Source organism: Solenopsis invicta, chromosome 15, assembly GCF_016802725.1.
Source record: "Solenopsis invicta isolate M01_SB chromosome 15, UNIL_Sinv_3.0, whole genome shotgun sequence".
NCBI lineage: Eukaryota > Metazoa > Arthropoda > Insecta > Hymenoptera > Formicidae > Solenopsis > Solenopsis invicta.
The window spans coordinates 2,197,492-2,215,312 of NC_052678.1; the positions used below are offsets into that span (position 1 = coordinate 2,197,492).

Consider the following 17,821-nt stretch of genomic DNA (forward strand, 5'->3'; position numbering starts at 1 on the left):
AAAAGTGCAAAAGAAGTTCTTAATTATATGGATGAATTTTTAATGTTAATGTAAGGAATACCAGGGTAGTATAAAAAAAAAAATTGTAGCATATAGTCTGTGTAAAAGTGTTTGGAGAATCTTTTGCATGAAACTCGTTAGACAGAAAATTTCAACAAGATCAAATAAAAGAAGCGTAGAATATTTTATAAAAAACGTCTCAACTATCATTCGACCTTAGTAACAGAAGGATGTATTTCGTATATAAAAAAAAACTCTGTTGTTCGAAAAAGAAAGGGATTTGGCGCAAGAAAGAAGATTTGGTCTGCGATTTGAAAAACATAATTTTTCAAACTTTGTTTTGGACACATGGTTCCATCACTCGAAGGTAAAGCAGCTATTTCGACAAATTTAATTAATCTGAAGATTTTTACATCAAGAATATGCTATAAAGTTAATGGAAAGCATTTCTCAAAGATGGCAGGCAATTATTGATAATGGAGGCAACTGGGTGAAGTATTAATAATAAAGCATCATGGTTCTTGTCAAGTAGTACGAGTGTTTTTTGTTTTTCAATTTATTACAATCAAGCTTGGGTAGTAACTAGTTAAAAAGTTAAAAGTTAAGCGAAAAGTTAAAAAGTTAATAACCTTTAACTTAATTTAATTAATATTAAATGCATTAATTTTTAACTTTAACTAGTTATTTTTAAACATTAACTTATTAACTTTTTTCTACATTAATTTTTTTTATCTGTCTTATAAATGATAGTATAATACATTAGTACCATCCTCAGCACTTGTAAAATAAATGTTTTTAGTGCAGGTGGTTTGCTATTTGATGACATATTACAAAAGTAAACCGATTGTTATTTTTAAATAACGCTCTTATTTAAATTTAATAACCACTTTAATAATGATAAATTTTAATAGGATTATATTTTATTGATATATCATATGTAAGGTTATATTTTACATTATATGTGAAATCGTATTTTTAATAATTACGAAATGTAAAAATTGTAAAAGAATATATATCTATATATAAAAAACAATATTTCTTCTTTACTTCATATAAACTTAAATTATAAATAAAAGAAAAAATTCATTTGATAATTTATAATATAATTGTTTGTTATTTAGAATAATGCAATTTTAAAAATTACAATATTCTAATTTTATGTAAATAATAATTTGGAAAATTAACTTTTATTTTAACTTACGTTAATTTAATCTTAATGTAACTTTAACTGAGTTAATTTTTTATTCATATAACTTTTAACGTAACTAAATTAATTTTATGTGCCATCAACTTTAACTTAATTTAGTTAAAAAAAATGTATTAACTTACCCAACACTGATTACAATAAATAATTTTCAAGTTATGCCGGAGAGACACGCTCTTATCAAACACAGACTATGTATTCCAGAATTAATATTTATTTATTATGATAATTTATTAGATTTTTTCAGAAACCTTTTTATCGAACGTACAACAATTCGCGTTTATATTTAAGACGGAATTGACATTAATATATTAACATGTAATTATTCTTCAAAATGATTTCGACTATTTTAATCGTGATGTTTCTGTCGAATCATTTTGGAGCGCGCTGTTATCAGCAAACTCCACTTGTGTCAAGATACGTAACAGGTCAGGAACGGAATAGTGACTGATAATAGTCATGTAGTGACAGTCATGGTGATATGAACATCTGCGATGGCTTAGCGGCCACGGGAGGAAGATTACATCAGTCGACTCCCAATTGAGAACTGATTAAATCAACTCTGCATCACTCGTCTCTTCTGATGCAACCACCGCGCTTTATTGAGCCTCGTGAGAGCTACAATTGATAATAAATAAGAACGTGACATTAAACGCTCCAGTTTAACTCGATATTATCTGTATTTTTTATTTCTTAAATTCGTTCGTCAGCGATTTTTTTATGGATGATCATTCGTTCGATTTACCTCCCTCAAAAATAAATTGCTCGCCGAGCGGAAGGCGAGTGTAAATCAAATATTTCGAGATAACGTCGCGATATCTCTCGATATCCTCTCGTCATTTTCATTACTCGCGATCTGAATCTTTCAAGTAAAGAGATGCTTTATCAAAATTTTCTACATTTTTGTTTATATTTATTACATATTTATATTTATTATATACAGCTAAATGTTTATTTTTTTAGAACTTTGATATTCGATATCGAGTATTCAATAATCTTATCGAGGATTAGTCCTCGATGATATTTAAATAAAATAACTATTCGCGTAATATCCGTTCTTCTTACAGATTTCACTACGATGAAAGACAAATATAATTTAATATATATTTTTGCTAATAAAAAAAAAGAATTCTCGACAGAATCTTCAGATATCGCGCAAATAATCGCACTTAATTAAATACATGATTTATCGAGTGTGATCATACTTTATATATCATTTGACGTCATATTGTTCATTCGGTTCTGTACGTTTTCTGTAATAAGTATTTAACAAATCGAATTTGATGATAATGAAGTAAATCACGCGAGATACACTTTTACATTATCTAAAAACGAAATTGTAGCTAGTTAAGAAGTTAATAATTTTTAACTTTATTTTAAAACATATAAGACTTCAACTTATTAACTTTTTCCCCAAGTTAAAAATTTATCTAAAAGAAAAAAATGAAAAAGAAATACGCATATTTTTTATAATCAATATTGTAATTGTTTTGTTTTTGTTTTAGACAAATCTAAGTTTTATTAATTTTAAATAGTTTTTCGCGCGTGCAACTTTTAGTATAACTAAGTTAATTTTATGAGCCATTAACTTTAATTTAGTTTCAAAAAACAGTATTAATCTGTGCAATCCTAAAAAAATATGCTTGCTGCTTTATTACATTTCATCTTGTATTGTAATTACTCATATTTTATCGCTATTATTTTGTATAGATTCTGTATTGTTTTATGATAATTTTATCTCAATAAATATGTAACAACGCGTACCAAGAAGTGAAAGAAACAATGGAATATTTCTCAGAAGTCGGTGGTACCTTTCTAAGTAAAACACAAAAGCATAAGAACATCATAATGACGTCATTGCATTCTAAGCATACCGAAAATAGAGACAAAAACGTCGTTTGTGACTTTATAAGTCAGTCCTTGCCCTTATGATGTCATTATGATGTCACCAAGTAACAAATGAGTGACTTCTAATACCATTATGACTTTTGTGTTCTATTTAACAATAAGTATGAGAAATCGGTATCCTTGGTAAAAGATGTCCAGCAATTACGGAGTCATTGGCGTCAAGGAATAATCATATTCCGGCCTAAACATGACAAATTTACATCGCATTACATCAGACGGTAAATCTATTACTAACAATTATTTCAAGTTAGAAGAACATGTATGTCCGTAGCTACAGGTTTATTAATAGCCCCAAGTCACGTACTTTTATTCATTGTAATAAAATTTATAATCTATAGTTAAAATATTAATGATTTATTAACTAATAAATTTCATTGATGGAAAGAAAATTGTGGAATTTACGACAATGATAATTTTAAACAAAATCTCTCAGGACATTATAATAAAATTGGAATATTAGTTCAAGTATTAAATTATTATTTTGATATATTTTCAAGTCACACTAAAAACGTATACGTGCAATACTGTTTACCTCTATTTAGAAAAAAAGTTTATCTATAACCAATACATTTTATATTGGTAAAAAAACATTCCAAGATATCGTCTCTCTTCCTTTTAATTAAAAAAGTTTCTCAGCAACTCTGAAATATACTTCTCGGCTAGGATGAGTTAATATTAGTTTGTAACTAAAATAAGTTAAAGTAAAAGGCTTATAAAATTAATTTAGGTAAAAGTTATTACGAACAAAAAACTAATTTAGTTAAAACTTGCGTTAAAATAGAGTTAAATTAAAAGTTAAATTTTTTGAAGAGCCTTATATTAAATTAGAATGTCATGACTTTTTAAAGTTAAATTGCTGTAAATAACAAAATATGTAATTGCAATATGGATCATCAAATAAACTTAATATCTTATTTGCAAATTAAGTTGATATAAAATGACAAAAAAATATTGTTTTTTATATGGAAAAGTGCCTTTTACTTAAGTAAAATTATATTTAAGGAAAAATTAATAAGTTAAAATTTATGTGTTTTAAAAATAACTAGTTCAAGTAAAAAATTAATTCACTTGTCATTAACTAAATTAACAATACAAATTGTTAACGTTTTACTTTTAGGAATTTAACTTTTAATCTTTTAACTGGATGTTACTCAAACCTGTTCTTAACGAAATTACATGAATTACAAACTCGATTACAAGATAACGAGCAACGGTGTAATAACAATTGAGAACAATTTTTATTAAACTTAACACTATATACATGTAACGTATAACATGAATGTAATATATTTCGTAACAACCTTGCACGGTTTAAATCGAAGGTAAAATCATAATTTCAAGGTTTTCATTTATGTCATTCTTTTGTTCCGGTATGTACAATGAGAAGAATATAAGTCTATTTATGTCTATTGAAACACACGAGCAAATCGCACGGTCATTTTATTTCGTTTACGAAGTGGGAGAGCCCAAGAAGGAAACGATGGTAGGGAGAGACCATGCGCTCGGCGTACATAAAAACCCGAATGCTGTCCGTAAGACACAGCAGTCAGTTTTACTCCAGTTCCACGAGGAGTTCGCTCATCGTTCCGAGAAGGAGCAGCCTCGTGTATCAACTCCCGATCGACAGCGACAATTCGACAGATCATCACTCTGCAGAGCAATCACACTCGCCGTTCGAGAGTTCAAATAAAGTTTAAGGTAAAGGACGATATTCTATAAAAATAAAACTCTAATAATCTATTTAAAAACTGAATTTGGTAATATCTATCAAATGTTAAGTGAAATAATGCCAATTAAATATATTGTTAATATAGTCAAAAGTTATTTCACTTTTCTAAACATTGAGTAAATTACCCAGTGGGCACAAAAAATTCAAAAAAAATTCAGGTTTATGTCATCAATTCAGAATTCATTTTCAGATGCAAAAAGAACTCTTTAAAAAAAAAAATTCTTTTAGCATCTCAAAATAAACTCTAAATTGACGACATAAGCGTGAATTCTTTTATAATTCTTTTTGTATCTGTGTACACTGACTGGGTGGTATGACCAAATTTAATATCTACTAAATATTTAGAAAATTATTTTTTGTTATGTTAATCAAATTTTTGCAATATTTTAATTAAATTTTTTTCTGATCGGTTTCGAAAAAAATTTAACATAGCCAACGGGATTTTTAGTCGTGCTTTCAGTTCGAGCTTGTTTTATTGTGTAAAATTTATCAGTAAAATTTTATCAACTTACATTCTTTCTTTTTATATTTTTATCAATTTTCTATGAATAGAAAATTATACTTTTTCAGTCAAATTTCAAGCTGCCCTTATTTCTTTCATGTTGACAAAATCACAAACAAAGAAAGAAATAAGAGTTTGATAATAATAATTAAATGTTAATAATAGTTACTTAGCTTTAGTAAAATAGTATTACGATTAAATATTAGTATTTGGTATCTAATAATTTGGCAATCGTTTAGTAACTAATTGCAATGATTATTATTAGTTTGATTATTATTACCAAACTCTTTTTGCAGTGCAAGAACGTCCGCAGATTCAGATTTTGTATAACATCGAACACCGAGTCGTTGTTCTAAATATAATCGTTTTGATGATTGGCTTTATTAACTGATCAAATTTGAAAGAATGAGCATAAGATACGCTTGTAGTTGTCTTAAATAACTAATAGTATCTATTACTGTATACATGACATACGTCCATGTCAAAGAGAGAAAAAAAGAACTTGAATAAATGAAGAAAAGAGTTTAATAATAATAATTAAGCTTTGGTAAAATGTCAATTAAATAATTAATAATTAATATAACTAAATATTTAGTAATAATTGGTTATTATATTAATAGTAAAAAAACCTAGGGAGAAGAAGGTATTATTACTACTGTAGACATTATGACCACTCCCTTTATCTCCGTTATTAGGTGACGAATTCCAACAATTGTTAATGGAATTATTCAATTAGTAGCCCGCCGTGTTTTTAGTGACGCTAATATGCCAATACATAAAAACTAACATTAGTTATAAGGCATTTTTACTTTTCAGCACTTCTAAACGTTTTCAAAGTATATTTTAGCATTTAATTACACACACTTCCTCATTGTTTTTAAACTTGAACAATTATCACCCGAAAACACTCAAGTGTTTTCTTGTTATTTAACTTTTATTTGGTTTATATTATACACTTCGAGTTGTGCAAAGTTAAACAATGAAAAACATATAAGTTTGTTAATATGGTTTTTTAAATGAAATTTTCATATCAAAATATTTTTTCGATAAATCAATTGTTATTCTAAAGAGCAGTGTTCAAAAATATCATTTAACTTTTTATTCGGCTCTGTGCTCCTGTTCTACAAATATGTAATATTTTCATAACCCTTCTAAGGATTCTCCATGATAATCAAAATTAATAAAATTTGAAAAAAAATCCTCAAAATCCTTAGCTCTTACCTGCGTTTAGATTCCCTACTCGAGTATTCTCAAATACGTGGGCCATTTGAAAAGTTTCCGGCCTCATTGACATAAAGTAACTGTAGAGAAAAATTTCTTTTGCCGTCCGATAGATAGTCTTGACATATGTAAACCGTAAAAATTTGAAGTCATTCTGATCATTACTTTCTCTATGGCTTTTCAAACTTTTAAAAAGGTTTCTTTTGAGGTTTCTGAAAAAAGAGAATTCAACCAATTATTTTTAACGTTTTTTAGAAACGTTTTTCAAAACAAACAAGCTTGTTTTTGTTTTGCAAACAAAGCTATTTTAAGCTTAACAATTAATCATTAGGAATAAACCCAAGAAGATTAGTTTAAAGGAATAATCCCAAGAAGATTGATTACAAAAAATTAGCGGAAATTAGACAAGCGGTATTATCAAGAAAAAAATTTATCACGAGCAGACTAAATGTCAGACATCCAGGTCGAGATATCCGGAGAATTTTGCGATCCACACCGCTCGCCGTTCAATCTCGCTATTCCGCGATCAATCAATCAATCAATCGGTCGGAATTGCGGCCTTCGCTGACCTTCGTTCCCGCAAGCACGTGCATTCCGCGCGATACATGACATACGCGTACTCGTGCGATCGTAGACACCCCGTGCACGTGCGCTTTCTCCCCCCCCCCCTCTCTCTCTCTCTCTCTCTCTCTCTCTCGCTACTCGTGACCGCCCGCTCTCCTCAGGTCTCCTCTACGCCTCGCGCGTTATCTCGCCTCCCCGTCATCGTGTCTCGGGAGTCTCGGGTGGGCGATACCGCTCGTCGCCGGCGATACCGGTTTAACGCGTGCCACCGTGGAAGTGTCACAGAACGACGCGGCGTCGACTCCATGAAAGTGGGCGGCGTATCGTCGAGCAGCGGGAGCCGCCGAGGATGTCGCGATCGTACCGCGTGATCGCCGTTGTGCTGCCGTGTTTGATCCGGGCCCTGCTCGCGGACAACTGTTCCATCTCGGCGTACCAGTGCGGTGCGCACTTCTCGTCATGTCCGAGTATCTTCGAACGTAACAATGTTTGCCCGTTCAGCAGGATGCCAGGCCAGCTGGAGGAGATCAAGGGTAGCAAGCGTGCCACCTTCGGCATGGGCTGCTTCTGGGCGGGGGACTCCCTCTTCGGGGCGCTGCCGGGCGTCATCAGGACCTGCGTCGGCTACGCCGGTGGCACCAAGGAGATTCCAGTGTACAAAAACATGTAAGTATATCCGTTGCTATCTAAATGCTATCATCCAGCACTCAGCACTCTCTCAGCAGTCGCGTTGGATGGTCTGTTCTTTTTAGCTAAACTGGCACGGTTTATCTGCCCTCTTTTTTTCTTCAACGTGGAGATAAAAGAGACAAGATGAACTATACAAGAAGTTGGTAAAGAACAGACCAGTTGAGATTAGGAAAATTTATTCTGACATATTCTTCGCTTCTTGCTTGCAGGGGTGACCATACGGAGGTCATCAATATCGAGTACAATCCAGAAGTGGTGTCCTACACACATCTGTTGAACTTGTTCTGGAACAATCACGAGTATAGTCTAACGAAAAAGATAAAAAGACAGGTATATTGTTGATGCACGTTAATTATATTGTTTTAACTCGAAAAATAGAGCGACTCAAGAGTTATTGAAGATTCTATTTTTACAGGATGTATCCAGATAAGCAGAAAGATATCGTTTAAACTTCTAAGATCTCATTTGTGCCATCTCTTAAAATGTCTTGCATTTCTTTTTTTGAAAAGTTTCAAAAATATCTTTTATGGCCATTTCCATCGATATAAATTAACTTTGATCTCAATTTAACTTTTCATCTTTTTTTTAATTCCTAGAATTAATCCAGATAATGCTTTGTTAGTCCAGATAAGCAAATGTTATCTGAACAAGTTCTAAGCTGTAATTTAAACTCCGTCGGACTGAAGATTGAGCCTACGATTTGATTGGAATTTAATCAATTAAAGCAGTCTTTTTTTTAATTGGCTAAATTTCAATGCAATCTCGATCTCAAGTTCTAATCTGATACGGCTGTAACCAAAATCATGCAAATCTGTAATTGTTTATGATTCTAGCAACTTACCATATATATTTATCGTCAACAATTTATATATATATATATATATATATATATATCACCTTGAAACATTTTGAAAACTGTTCAAAATAGATAATTATCTAGATGATTATATAATTATCTATTGACAAATACTGTTATTATTGTAACATATGGCAACAGCATGAATTTTAATGATGAGAATTTTAAAATTGCCAGCAAGATACTATTCAAGGCATCAATTTGTCAACAAATGTGAATTTACTCAGTTGCTGCATTTTGATAACAACGTAATTACGGATAACCAGGGCAGTATGCCAGCAGCAATACAGACACGTTGCTATCTGGGTGAAAGGAGATAAAGGAAAGAAAAAAATTAAATCGAGATAAAAGTTAATCTATATTGATTGAAGTGGATATTATGAATCTAAAATATATTTTGTGTAATATTTAGAGATATCTTTCAGAAATCTGGAGATGTATTAAAGATATCTTGTAGAAATCTGAAAAAACTTTATGTTACAAAAATATCATATATATATATATACAGGGTGATTATTAATGACTGTTTTCATGTTTTACCATAGGAGCATGATTTACCGACGGATACGTATTTCTAACATATTATTATATTAAAAATTACAAATGCATGCTCCTATGGTAAAAAGTGGGAACAGTTATTAATAATCACCCTGTATATATATATATATATATATATATATATATATATATATATCTTGAAATACTTTTCAGATGTCCTTTAACATACATAAATATCCTTTAAAAATTCTAGATATCTTCAACAAAATCTTTTCAGATACCTTTTAGAAAACTTCTATATATCTTCTAGAAGTATTTATTATATATTTAATAGAAAAGTGGAATGACTTAAAAGACTGATTTGATCTTTATAAAATGTTTGCCTAAATATAGATATTTTTTAGATTTCTAAATGATATCTTCTAGGGACTATCTAAAATACTTCTTATTAGACAACATTGTAGCAACATTTTAAAATAGCTTATTAGATAAGATAGCTTATTAACAACATTTTAAGATAGCTTTCAAATATTTGGATATATCTTGAAAGAAATCTAAAAGGCAAGATGCCTTATATAAGATATATAACAAATTCTTACACATGTTCTTACACAAGACTCTGTATACTGCCATCAAAAATTCAACGATAAATATTTTTATCTTCACAGAAAAGACTTGAACGGTTTATATAATCATTTCATCATCTCAATGATGATGTGGTACTTATTAAGAATACATAATAAATAATAATGCACACATGCTGTACATATCGTATAAATACCTAAGAATCGAACAAGATAATATATTGGACAATGACATCATAACTTCTATAAAGAGATTGATTCCGAAAAATTCACATAAGTTGAACTGGACGAAAAATATTAGCGGGGGTACACTGAGAATTATTATTAATGTCCTCTTAGATTTTAAATCATACCGCGATAATTTGATGATACTTAGCGACATTTAAAATTGAAACGACAAACTGACCCGAAAAATGACTAAAAGTGCGACTGAAACGTTTTTATTTTTTATTTAAATGTACATAGAATAAATGGTATCTGTATTTTTCGTTGAATATTCATAAATAACATCAGCACGAACACATATGCTAGCTCATATGCGTTAGAATATTAATTAGAATATTGTTTTTTAAACTATATAAGCTTTTGATAGTGCTTATTTTATTTTTATTTTTATACATATCTTTTAAAATGTCATTCAGATGTCAATAGATATCCTGTAGAAATTCTACAAAGATACTTTCGACAAAATCTTCTTAGATATCTTTTAAACAACTTCAGACATATTTAGAAATATCTTTTCTAGAAAACATCGAGGTCTTGTGAATATCTAAAAGATATTTTTAACTGAGTAAATAACACGATTTACATATCATTTGCGTGCCAACTAAACGCTAAATTTGTTTTTGCAGTACATGTCGTTGATCTTATACCATGACGAGGAGCAAAGGTTGCTAGCTGAAAAATCACGTGAACAAGAACAGCGGAAGCGTGGGGAAGTTTTCGTCACGGAGATCAAGAAATTTACGCAGTTTTATCCGGCCGAGGAGTGAGTAAAATTATTATCTTATTCATATCCATATCATTACTTTCATTCAGAGTTTAATTCTTTGTAATTATTTGCACCATTCTGATATAAAATTTATATCATCTAAAACATAAGCGTATTAAGGTTTAATCTTCCAAAATTGTTTAGTTATTTTTATTATTTTTAATTATAAAAAATACAACTTTATTTTTTACTCTGAGTAAATAAAAAAAAGGAAAGAGAAAGAAATGATCTCGAATATTTTGCATGTAATCATAACAACAATAATTGTATTAAAGAACACATTTCATTTTTAATAACTATATTTCACTTATATTTTCTTTAGGAAAAAAGTAAAAAATTATTATTTACAAAATAATATTTTTCCTATTCATAATTAAAAACAAGTAGACATTCTAAGCTCTAAAATATCTAAATAGGCATTAAGGGAAAAAATTATTGTATATTTAATAACAAAATTAATAAAACCTTCCCTTTCCTAAAAGAAATTCTGATTACATAAAACTAATATAAACTAGTTAATAAAACGCATAAAATACAAATTTAGATAATTATATAAATATTACTAATGTGTAATATGATTATATAATGTATAATAATAAAAAACATAGATATTTATAATAGTAATATCAAGTTACATAACATATAGTTTATTAAATTAAAAATAATTCACGATTAATAAATGTTAATTAATGTTTCTAAGATAAGAGATAACATTTTTAAAACATTGTTATCGAATTTCCGTTCAATGGTTTACTGATAAATCAAATTGCACGTCCAAGTTTTATAACCAATTATTAACTCGACTCAATTTACTCTTTATTTTTTTTTATTAGTTCTGAGAATTAGAAAAGAATAAAGTAAATTTTAAATTAAGGTTAAAGTTAATCTACATTGATAAAAATAAATATTAGCAACTTTACAAATAGATGATAACAATAAAATAATATTAACGATAAGAAGTCTTAAGAAGAAACTTAAGATAAAGTAAGGTTTGAATAAATTAATATCTTTTTTAAACTAAATTAAGTTAAAGTTAACCACTTATAAAATTATTTTAATTATTACGTTAAAAGTATATGAAAAATTAACTCAGTTAAAAATTACATAACATAAAGATTAAGTTTAAAAGTTACTTTTGAAAAGAATTATTTAAATTAGAATAGTAATTTTTTTAATTAGATAGTTCTAAATAATAAAACATTATAAATCAAATAAATTTAATATTTAATTTGTAAATTTAAGTTTATATAAAATAATAAAGAAATCTTGTTTTTGTATTGAAATATTTTTTTTCTTTTACATAAATAAATTTTTAACTTAGAAAAAAGTTAATAAATTAAGATTTATGTATTTTAAAAATAAGTAGTTACAGTCAGTCAAGTAAGAGTGTAGCAGGCCTGTTTTACAGTTGATAAAAGATATCGCCCTAATTCTTTCGTGAGTTGATAGAGGGAAACCTTATCCTTGATTCACTATCAACAAAGGTTCAGTTCAGTTCAGATACCATTGATCTTTTGTAGAAACACGTTAAGTGCCATGAGTCAAATATGCGTCGCGCTACGAGGCTGTGTTCCTTTGCAACCACCCGAAAGGTCCAAAAATGGCGCGGTTTGTACTGAGTGGAAGAAGCAATCTGATATCGTTACATTGGATTGGCCGTTGCAATTACCCAATGCAAATCCTATAAAAAATGTGTAGGCATATATTAAACACAAGCTTTGTGGAAAACGCACGTACACTTTAAAACAGCTATCTTGTGAAATTCGTTGTATTTGGAGGTCCTTGTCGCCTAGACTATGCCGTCAATTTGGTCGGAAGCATGCCTCGGAGATGTCAGGCAATTATCGACGCCGGTGGTGACGCATTATTAACGTAATTGCATCTTTGCTCTCATCGAGTACAATGCATACATGCATTTGAAAATTTTTTTAAATAAATTTTTTTATAAATTAACCTTGCCACGCTCTTACTTGACTGACTGTAAAAGTAAAAATTAAATAATTTAAAATTATTTAATTTTTAACTTTTTAAATACTCAACTGTGAGTAAAAGTAAGTTGGAATAATAGAAAACGTTTTTTTCTTTCCAGTTACCATCAGAAATATCGACTGCAGAATCATCCGTGGCTAGTCGAGACCTTGGGGCTCGTCACACCGGAAATCCTATGCGCCTCTCCGCTGGCGGCCAAATTGAACGGTTACATTGCGGGTGCTGGCACCCTCGAACAATTTGAGAGTGAACTACCAAACTTAGGATTGAGCGAGAAATCGGCGCAATATTTAACGAAATATATTACCGAGAATCAGGGCAGTGGTTTATACTGCTAGCAAATCTAGCTGCACAATGAAAAAAATTTGCCAAGAATATTTTTTTACACTAATAGACGTAGGCTGGACATCATTCGATCTCTTCGGAAGAGGAGAACCACGCGCACACAGCCTGATACATATACTTATACGTGTATACTAGGTGACACAAATGTCTCAAATGTTCTTGCTAACCGGACACCGTTTATATCAAATTGTTCATAATATTTAATGCTGTGGTTGTATTTAACGTTCACGTCATGTATCCCACAGCTCACAAATTCCGGCGCTCGATCTTAATTTTAATAGCATAATTTGCTAACTTGGAGTTGACTTTTCTTAACAAAATTTGCTAACTTGGACTTGACTTTTCTTAACAAAATTATCGAACAAGTTTACGAATTATAAACTGTATAACGTCAAATAGATAAGAAAATCGTACTTTAATAATTTTTCCGCAAAAAGATACCATGTTGGACAATAAAAATCATTGCGGTGTTAAATACAACTATGATATTAAATATTACGATTCTCAATTTCCTTCTTTATTTTCATGGAGAAAAGTCGGCTTCAATTTTAAGCAGTTTTATCAAGGCTGATATGCAGCGCCAGTATTAAAAATCTATACTTCACGTTACGTTGGATGCTTTCCAATTGCTTAACACACGTATGTACACAAGAAAGCATAATGTTGTCTACGACTCAGTTAGAACAAAGTGTGTACCATGTGTAATGTATATGCTACGCAGTTTCGGATAGAGTTAGGATTATTTTTTAATATCATGCCCATGGCTTAGCATTTTTTAATTCCTAGTAGATAGAAACTGCGTTTTTATTGTTTCAATTTTGTTTATAGCTGTCGCAATTACTATTTAATTGTAGGAAATATAAGCTTACACGGCCAATTAATAGCCTTCACTCTCAGGCCGAGTACAGATGTGCAACATTTTGTTGATAATTACGACAATTAGAATGTAACTTGTTGAACACGAAAATATCAAAGGATATTACAGTTGAAGAGCATCCATTTACTATAGATGCTTTCCAATTGCTTGACACATCTTGCATACAAAAAATGTACAAAATGTAACGTGCACGACTCAATTGAAACAAAATGCATACTAATGTATACACTGTGCACAATTTTGGATAGAATTACCATGTTTATGCCTTAGCATTTGTTTAATTTCTGAAAATGATAGAAACTGCATTTTCATCGTTTCAACCTTATTTATAGCTGCCGCGGCTAGTAATTATTTGTCACTAGTTTACACAGCCGACTAGTAATCACGGGCTGAGTACAGATATGTCAACAATTACAATAATTAGAATGCAACTTGTGTTGCCGGCTGCATTTGGAAAGCGCGCTATTAGTGCTATTCCGTCATTCCATCTTTATCGATCATTAAACATAAAATAAAGATAAAATAGCACGCTCCACGAACGCATTTGCGGTGTGCACGAAAGTGTCTAGGGAAATTGCAATTGGAAAGTATTCATTTTCAATACTGGCAATGAATTTCGGAACATAGTTCCATATACTTAGGACTCCTATATTGTTAAAAAGATTGTTAACATCAGAGTAGACGAGCGGACTTCTCATTTTAATGCACTCGCAATGCGGATTAAAGAGATCCGATATTCTTTATCTCGCTCTCTTCACACACCCCCACTCGCGTAGAGCTATGTTAGCAGTATAGGAGTGTTAAGTATCCGTTTGTTTTCTGTTCCTGAACTCTCTAAATAAGTGTACACTTAAAATGAAATAGATAGATGTTTTAAAGTTAGCGAAAGTAAGAAGGAACGTTCCAGTGCAGTCTAGTGCAGGAATAGAAAACAAGCCTTATATGTCCAACCCGTACCAAGCACACTTGTGCCTTTCTTGCGGGAATTTCAATTTCCACTACATTCTATTATATGAAAAGAAAATGAAAGTAAAAAGACTGCGATAATCTATGACATATTTTTTCTTTATAGTTGAGTAACATCTATAGTTTGATCATAGATATTTCTTTTTACTTAATTTTAATTTATTTTCTCTTTATATAATAAAATCTAGTGGAATTTGTTTTACTATAAAGAGAAAAGTATATTTTATATGTATATTTAGAATTGTATACATATATATAATAAAAATATTTTTTTTTAAATAAATACTGTTTCCATCTTTATCTAAATACGGCGTAAATCCTTTTACAATCAAACCTGTTTTCAAGATTTTCATATCCTCGAGACTTTCGTATCTCGTTGTGAATCTTTTTATCGCACCTCGAACTTCCATATTCTTAACATTTTTCATTCTAAACTAATTGCGAGATAAAAAATTCACAATCAAAGAAAAGAAAAGTTTACATGTGTTTTAACGCTCAACCATAAATGCCATAAACTAAGGTAAACAGAGCTTTTTTACGAGTTGTAGCTGAGATTAGCGGTAAGGGGGGACTACCAGCACTTCGGCTATTTCCGTTTTCTGTAGTGTTCGGCTATATTCGGGTTTACATAAAGCTGGGATTCTGGGATGCCAGAAGAACGTGACTACGCGGAGCTATATTCAAAACTATACTGACACCAATATTTTAAGTTTAATACTTCAAGCCATTTATTTTTTTAATTAATATCTTGTGGTAATCTAAAAATTACAAATTATTTAAATACCTTATTATTTAAATACCTTATTATTATTTAAATACCTAAACATAATTTTTTTATTAAATAATAAATTTCTTGCAAACTTAAAAAAATTAACGAATAGATAATATATGAGTTCTGGCAACTCTTCGGAAGAGTTCTTTTTCTATAATCAATTAAGAATTTTAAAACTTTTTGGGCAACTAAAACTATTCTTATCATTTTGAAAAGTTTTCATAAAAGTGGAATCAACTTTATAGAGTTGGTTTTTGAACGCATCTCAGAGGAAGCTGATTGTTACTAAGCGATAGTCTTTTAACACTTCTATATTGTATGAATATTATATAAGAAGTAAATACTATTATTTACTTAAATTTTTCAAATTATCGAAAATATTATAACTTTTAAATGTAATAATTATAAATTTAATGAATATTTTATGCATAATAATTCACATTAATTTTTAAACAAAAACAATATTTGTAGAACATTTTCATAATATATATTTCACAGATATTAAAATAATATACCAAGAATGTATAAAGCGAACTTATAACATTAATACAATATTTCTACACATTAAAAAATATATTCTCGGAATATTTGTAACATTATTTTATTTTTTTATAATATTTGTATAATGTTTTAAAAATATTGTAGCGCTTATAGAGGTATATCCAAAGTTCTAATCTAAAATAATTTTTTATAATAAAGTTATAATTTTCCTTCTGGACAATATTTCGATATTTGTCGGTAATCTGGTAGCGCGGCGCCTCGCGCGCCGCTCGCTCGGCGGGAGTGGCAGGACGACGATTTTGTACCAATCTGCGCATCGCTCAATCCACGACAGAAAGACCGACGACTTAACCCAGTCGGGTCGAGACGATTTGGTTAGTGTGATATCTTTTGCATTCTCAAAAATGGCATGGTTATGCGCCCGCACCGCGCTCCAAACATGTCGACGGCAGATCTCCTATAGCCTCGTCCAAAGGAAAGGATGTAAATATCATTCCCGGGACGATTTGTCTCGCTAAATCGTTTGTCCTACACATGTTCCTCGCTTTTTTACGTTTATCCGCATTACGTAATGTTTTTCGTTCGCCCATTGATTTTGACTTTCGGCCCATGGCCGAATTGCGTACATATGATATAGCAGAGAGGCAAAAACAAATAGCTCGATTTATGTGTACATGTCTTCTTTTTTTTTGCCAGTTGCCGATCCGCTCGATCATGCCACAGGCTTAGAGAAAAGGGAGATGCTCGCTCATTTAGCCGGTAACGATGTAAGTTCTGACATTTCCAGCTCACCTGGAATACCTATGTGAAAACATTCTTATGGTTTTGACATACTAGTGATATTTTTGAAATATTAACGATTGTATAATAGTGATAGATTATTAATGACACTAATCATTGTGATACATTCTTGTAAGTGATAATCTTGAAGAAATGAAGCTCTTGATAAGACCTCGTATCAAAGATAAGAAGCCAATATTATAATGAGACTATTTCTTTCACAATCATTTTTTTATATACTTGTATACATTTTATTATTACCATGTTATTCTTCAATACACCTCAGTGATGAATGTTAACAGCAATCAATAGATCATAGAAGATTGATGTTATCAGAAACAGTAAAAATTAATTATATATTTTTTTATTTTTAATATATATTTTTAGTTTACCTTTTTAGAAAAAGACACATGATACATGTTAACTTGTATTTTTTTCAGGATCCATACAACATGACTATAAAGCGGCGAGCAACCAGCACAAAGGAAGATCCCAATATAGTCTATAGCGCCTTTGAGAGTCGCATAATGGGTTGCATCTGCGATGAGGATTCGTTACATGTGAACTGGATGTGGCTGCATCAAGGTCCACCACGGCGCTGCGAGTGCGGCCACTGGTTCAAACTGGTTGAAAAAGCACCTATATAATATTCCTAAGGACGTGCGAGATAGTGGATTGTTTTCAACATAGAATTAATGTTACATTAGACAGTAATTGTCTATTTTCATTTATTTACCATGTCCTGCCTCCATCCTCTCGAAAAACTTAAATGGATCACTTATTGTATGGAAATCGCAGAAATAAATATTGTAAATATTATGTATATCATCTCACATTTTGTTCT

At 30.4% G+C, this 17,821-nt stretch overlaps 2 protein-coding genes and 1 long non-coding RNA gene across 7 annotated transcripts; 2 read left to right on the top strand and 1 right to left on the bottom strand.

The window, feature by feature from the left end:
• Window positions 1-1,620: 1,620 nt before the first annotated feature.
• On the bottom strand, window positions 1,621-7,220 carry LOC120359634. The gene is made up of 2 exons (XR_005576416.1): window positions 6,565-7,220; window positions 1,621-1,822 (listed from the first exon to the last, which is right to left on the bottom strand). It is a non-coding gene; the product is annotated as an uncharacterized LOC120359634 (long non-coding RNA).
• LOC105198862 (peptide methionine sulfoxide reductase) lies at window positions 4,477-15,009 on the top strand. 5 transcript variants are annotated; one of them, XM_026138687.2, is made up of 5 exons: window positions 4,477-4,810; window positions 7,630-7,794; window positions 8,028-8,148; window positions 10,608-10,744; window positions 12,837-15,009. In XM_026138687.2, the coding sequence occupies exons 2-5, from the start codon at window positions 7,634-7,636 to the stop codon at window positions 13,072-13,074; spliced, it is 657 nt and encodes a 218-aa protein (XP_025994472.1). In that variant the 5' UTR covers window positions 4,477-4,810; window positions 7,630-7,633; the 3' UTR covers window positions 13,075-15,009. The 5 variants fall into 5 exon arrangements, with proteins under 5 accessions (XP_025994472.1, XP_011164010.1, XP_011164009.1 ...); XM_011165708.3 differs by having other exon boundaries at window positions 4,593-4,810; window positions 7,633-7,794; XM_011165709.3 differs by lacking the exon at window positions 4,477-4,810 and adding an exon at window positions 7,294-7,571 and having other exon boundaries at window positions 7,633-7,794.
• A 1,472-nt stretch (window positions 15,010-16,481) lies between these two features.
• LOC105198860 (cytochrome c oxidase subunit 5B, mitochondrial) lies at window positions 16,482-17,805 on the top strand. Its single transcript, XM_011165706.3, has 3 exons — window positions 16,482-16,680; window positions 16,894-16,964; window positions 17,418-17,805. Exons 1-3 carry the CDS (start codon window positions 16,602-16,604, stop codon window positions 17,622-17,624), a joined length of 357 nt encoding a protein of 118 aa, XP_011164008.1. The 5' UTR covers window positions 16,482-16,601; the 3' UTR covers window positions 17,625-17,805.
• Window positions 17,806-17,821: the final 16 nt, after the last annotated feature.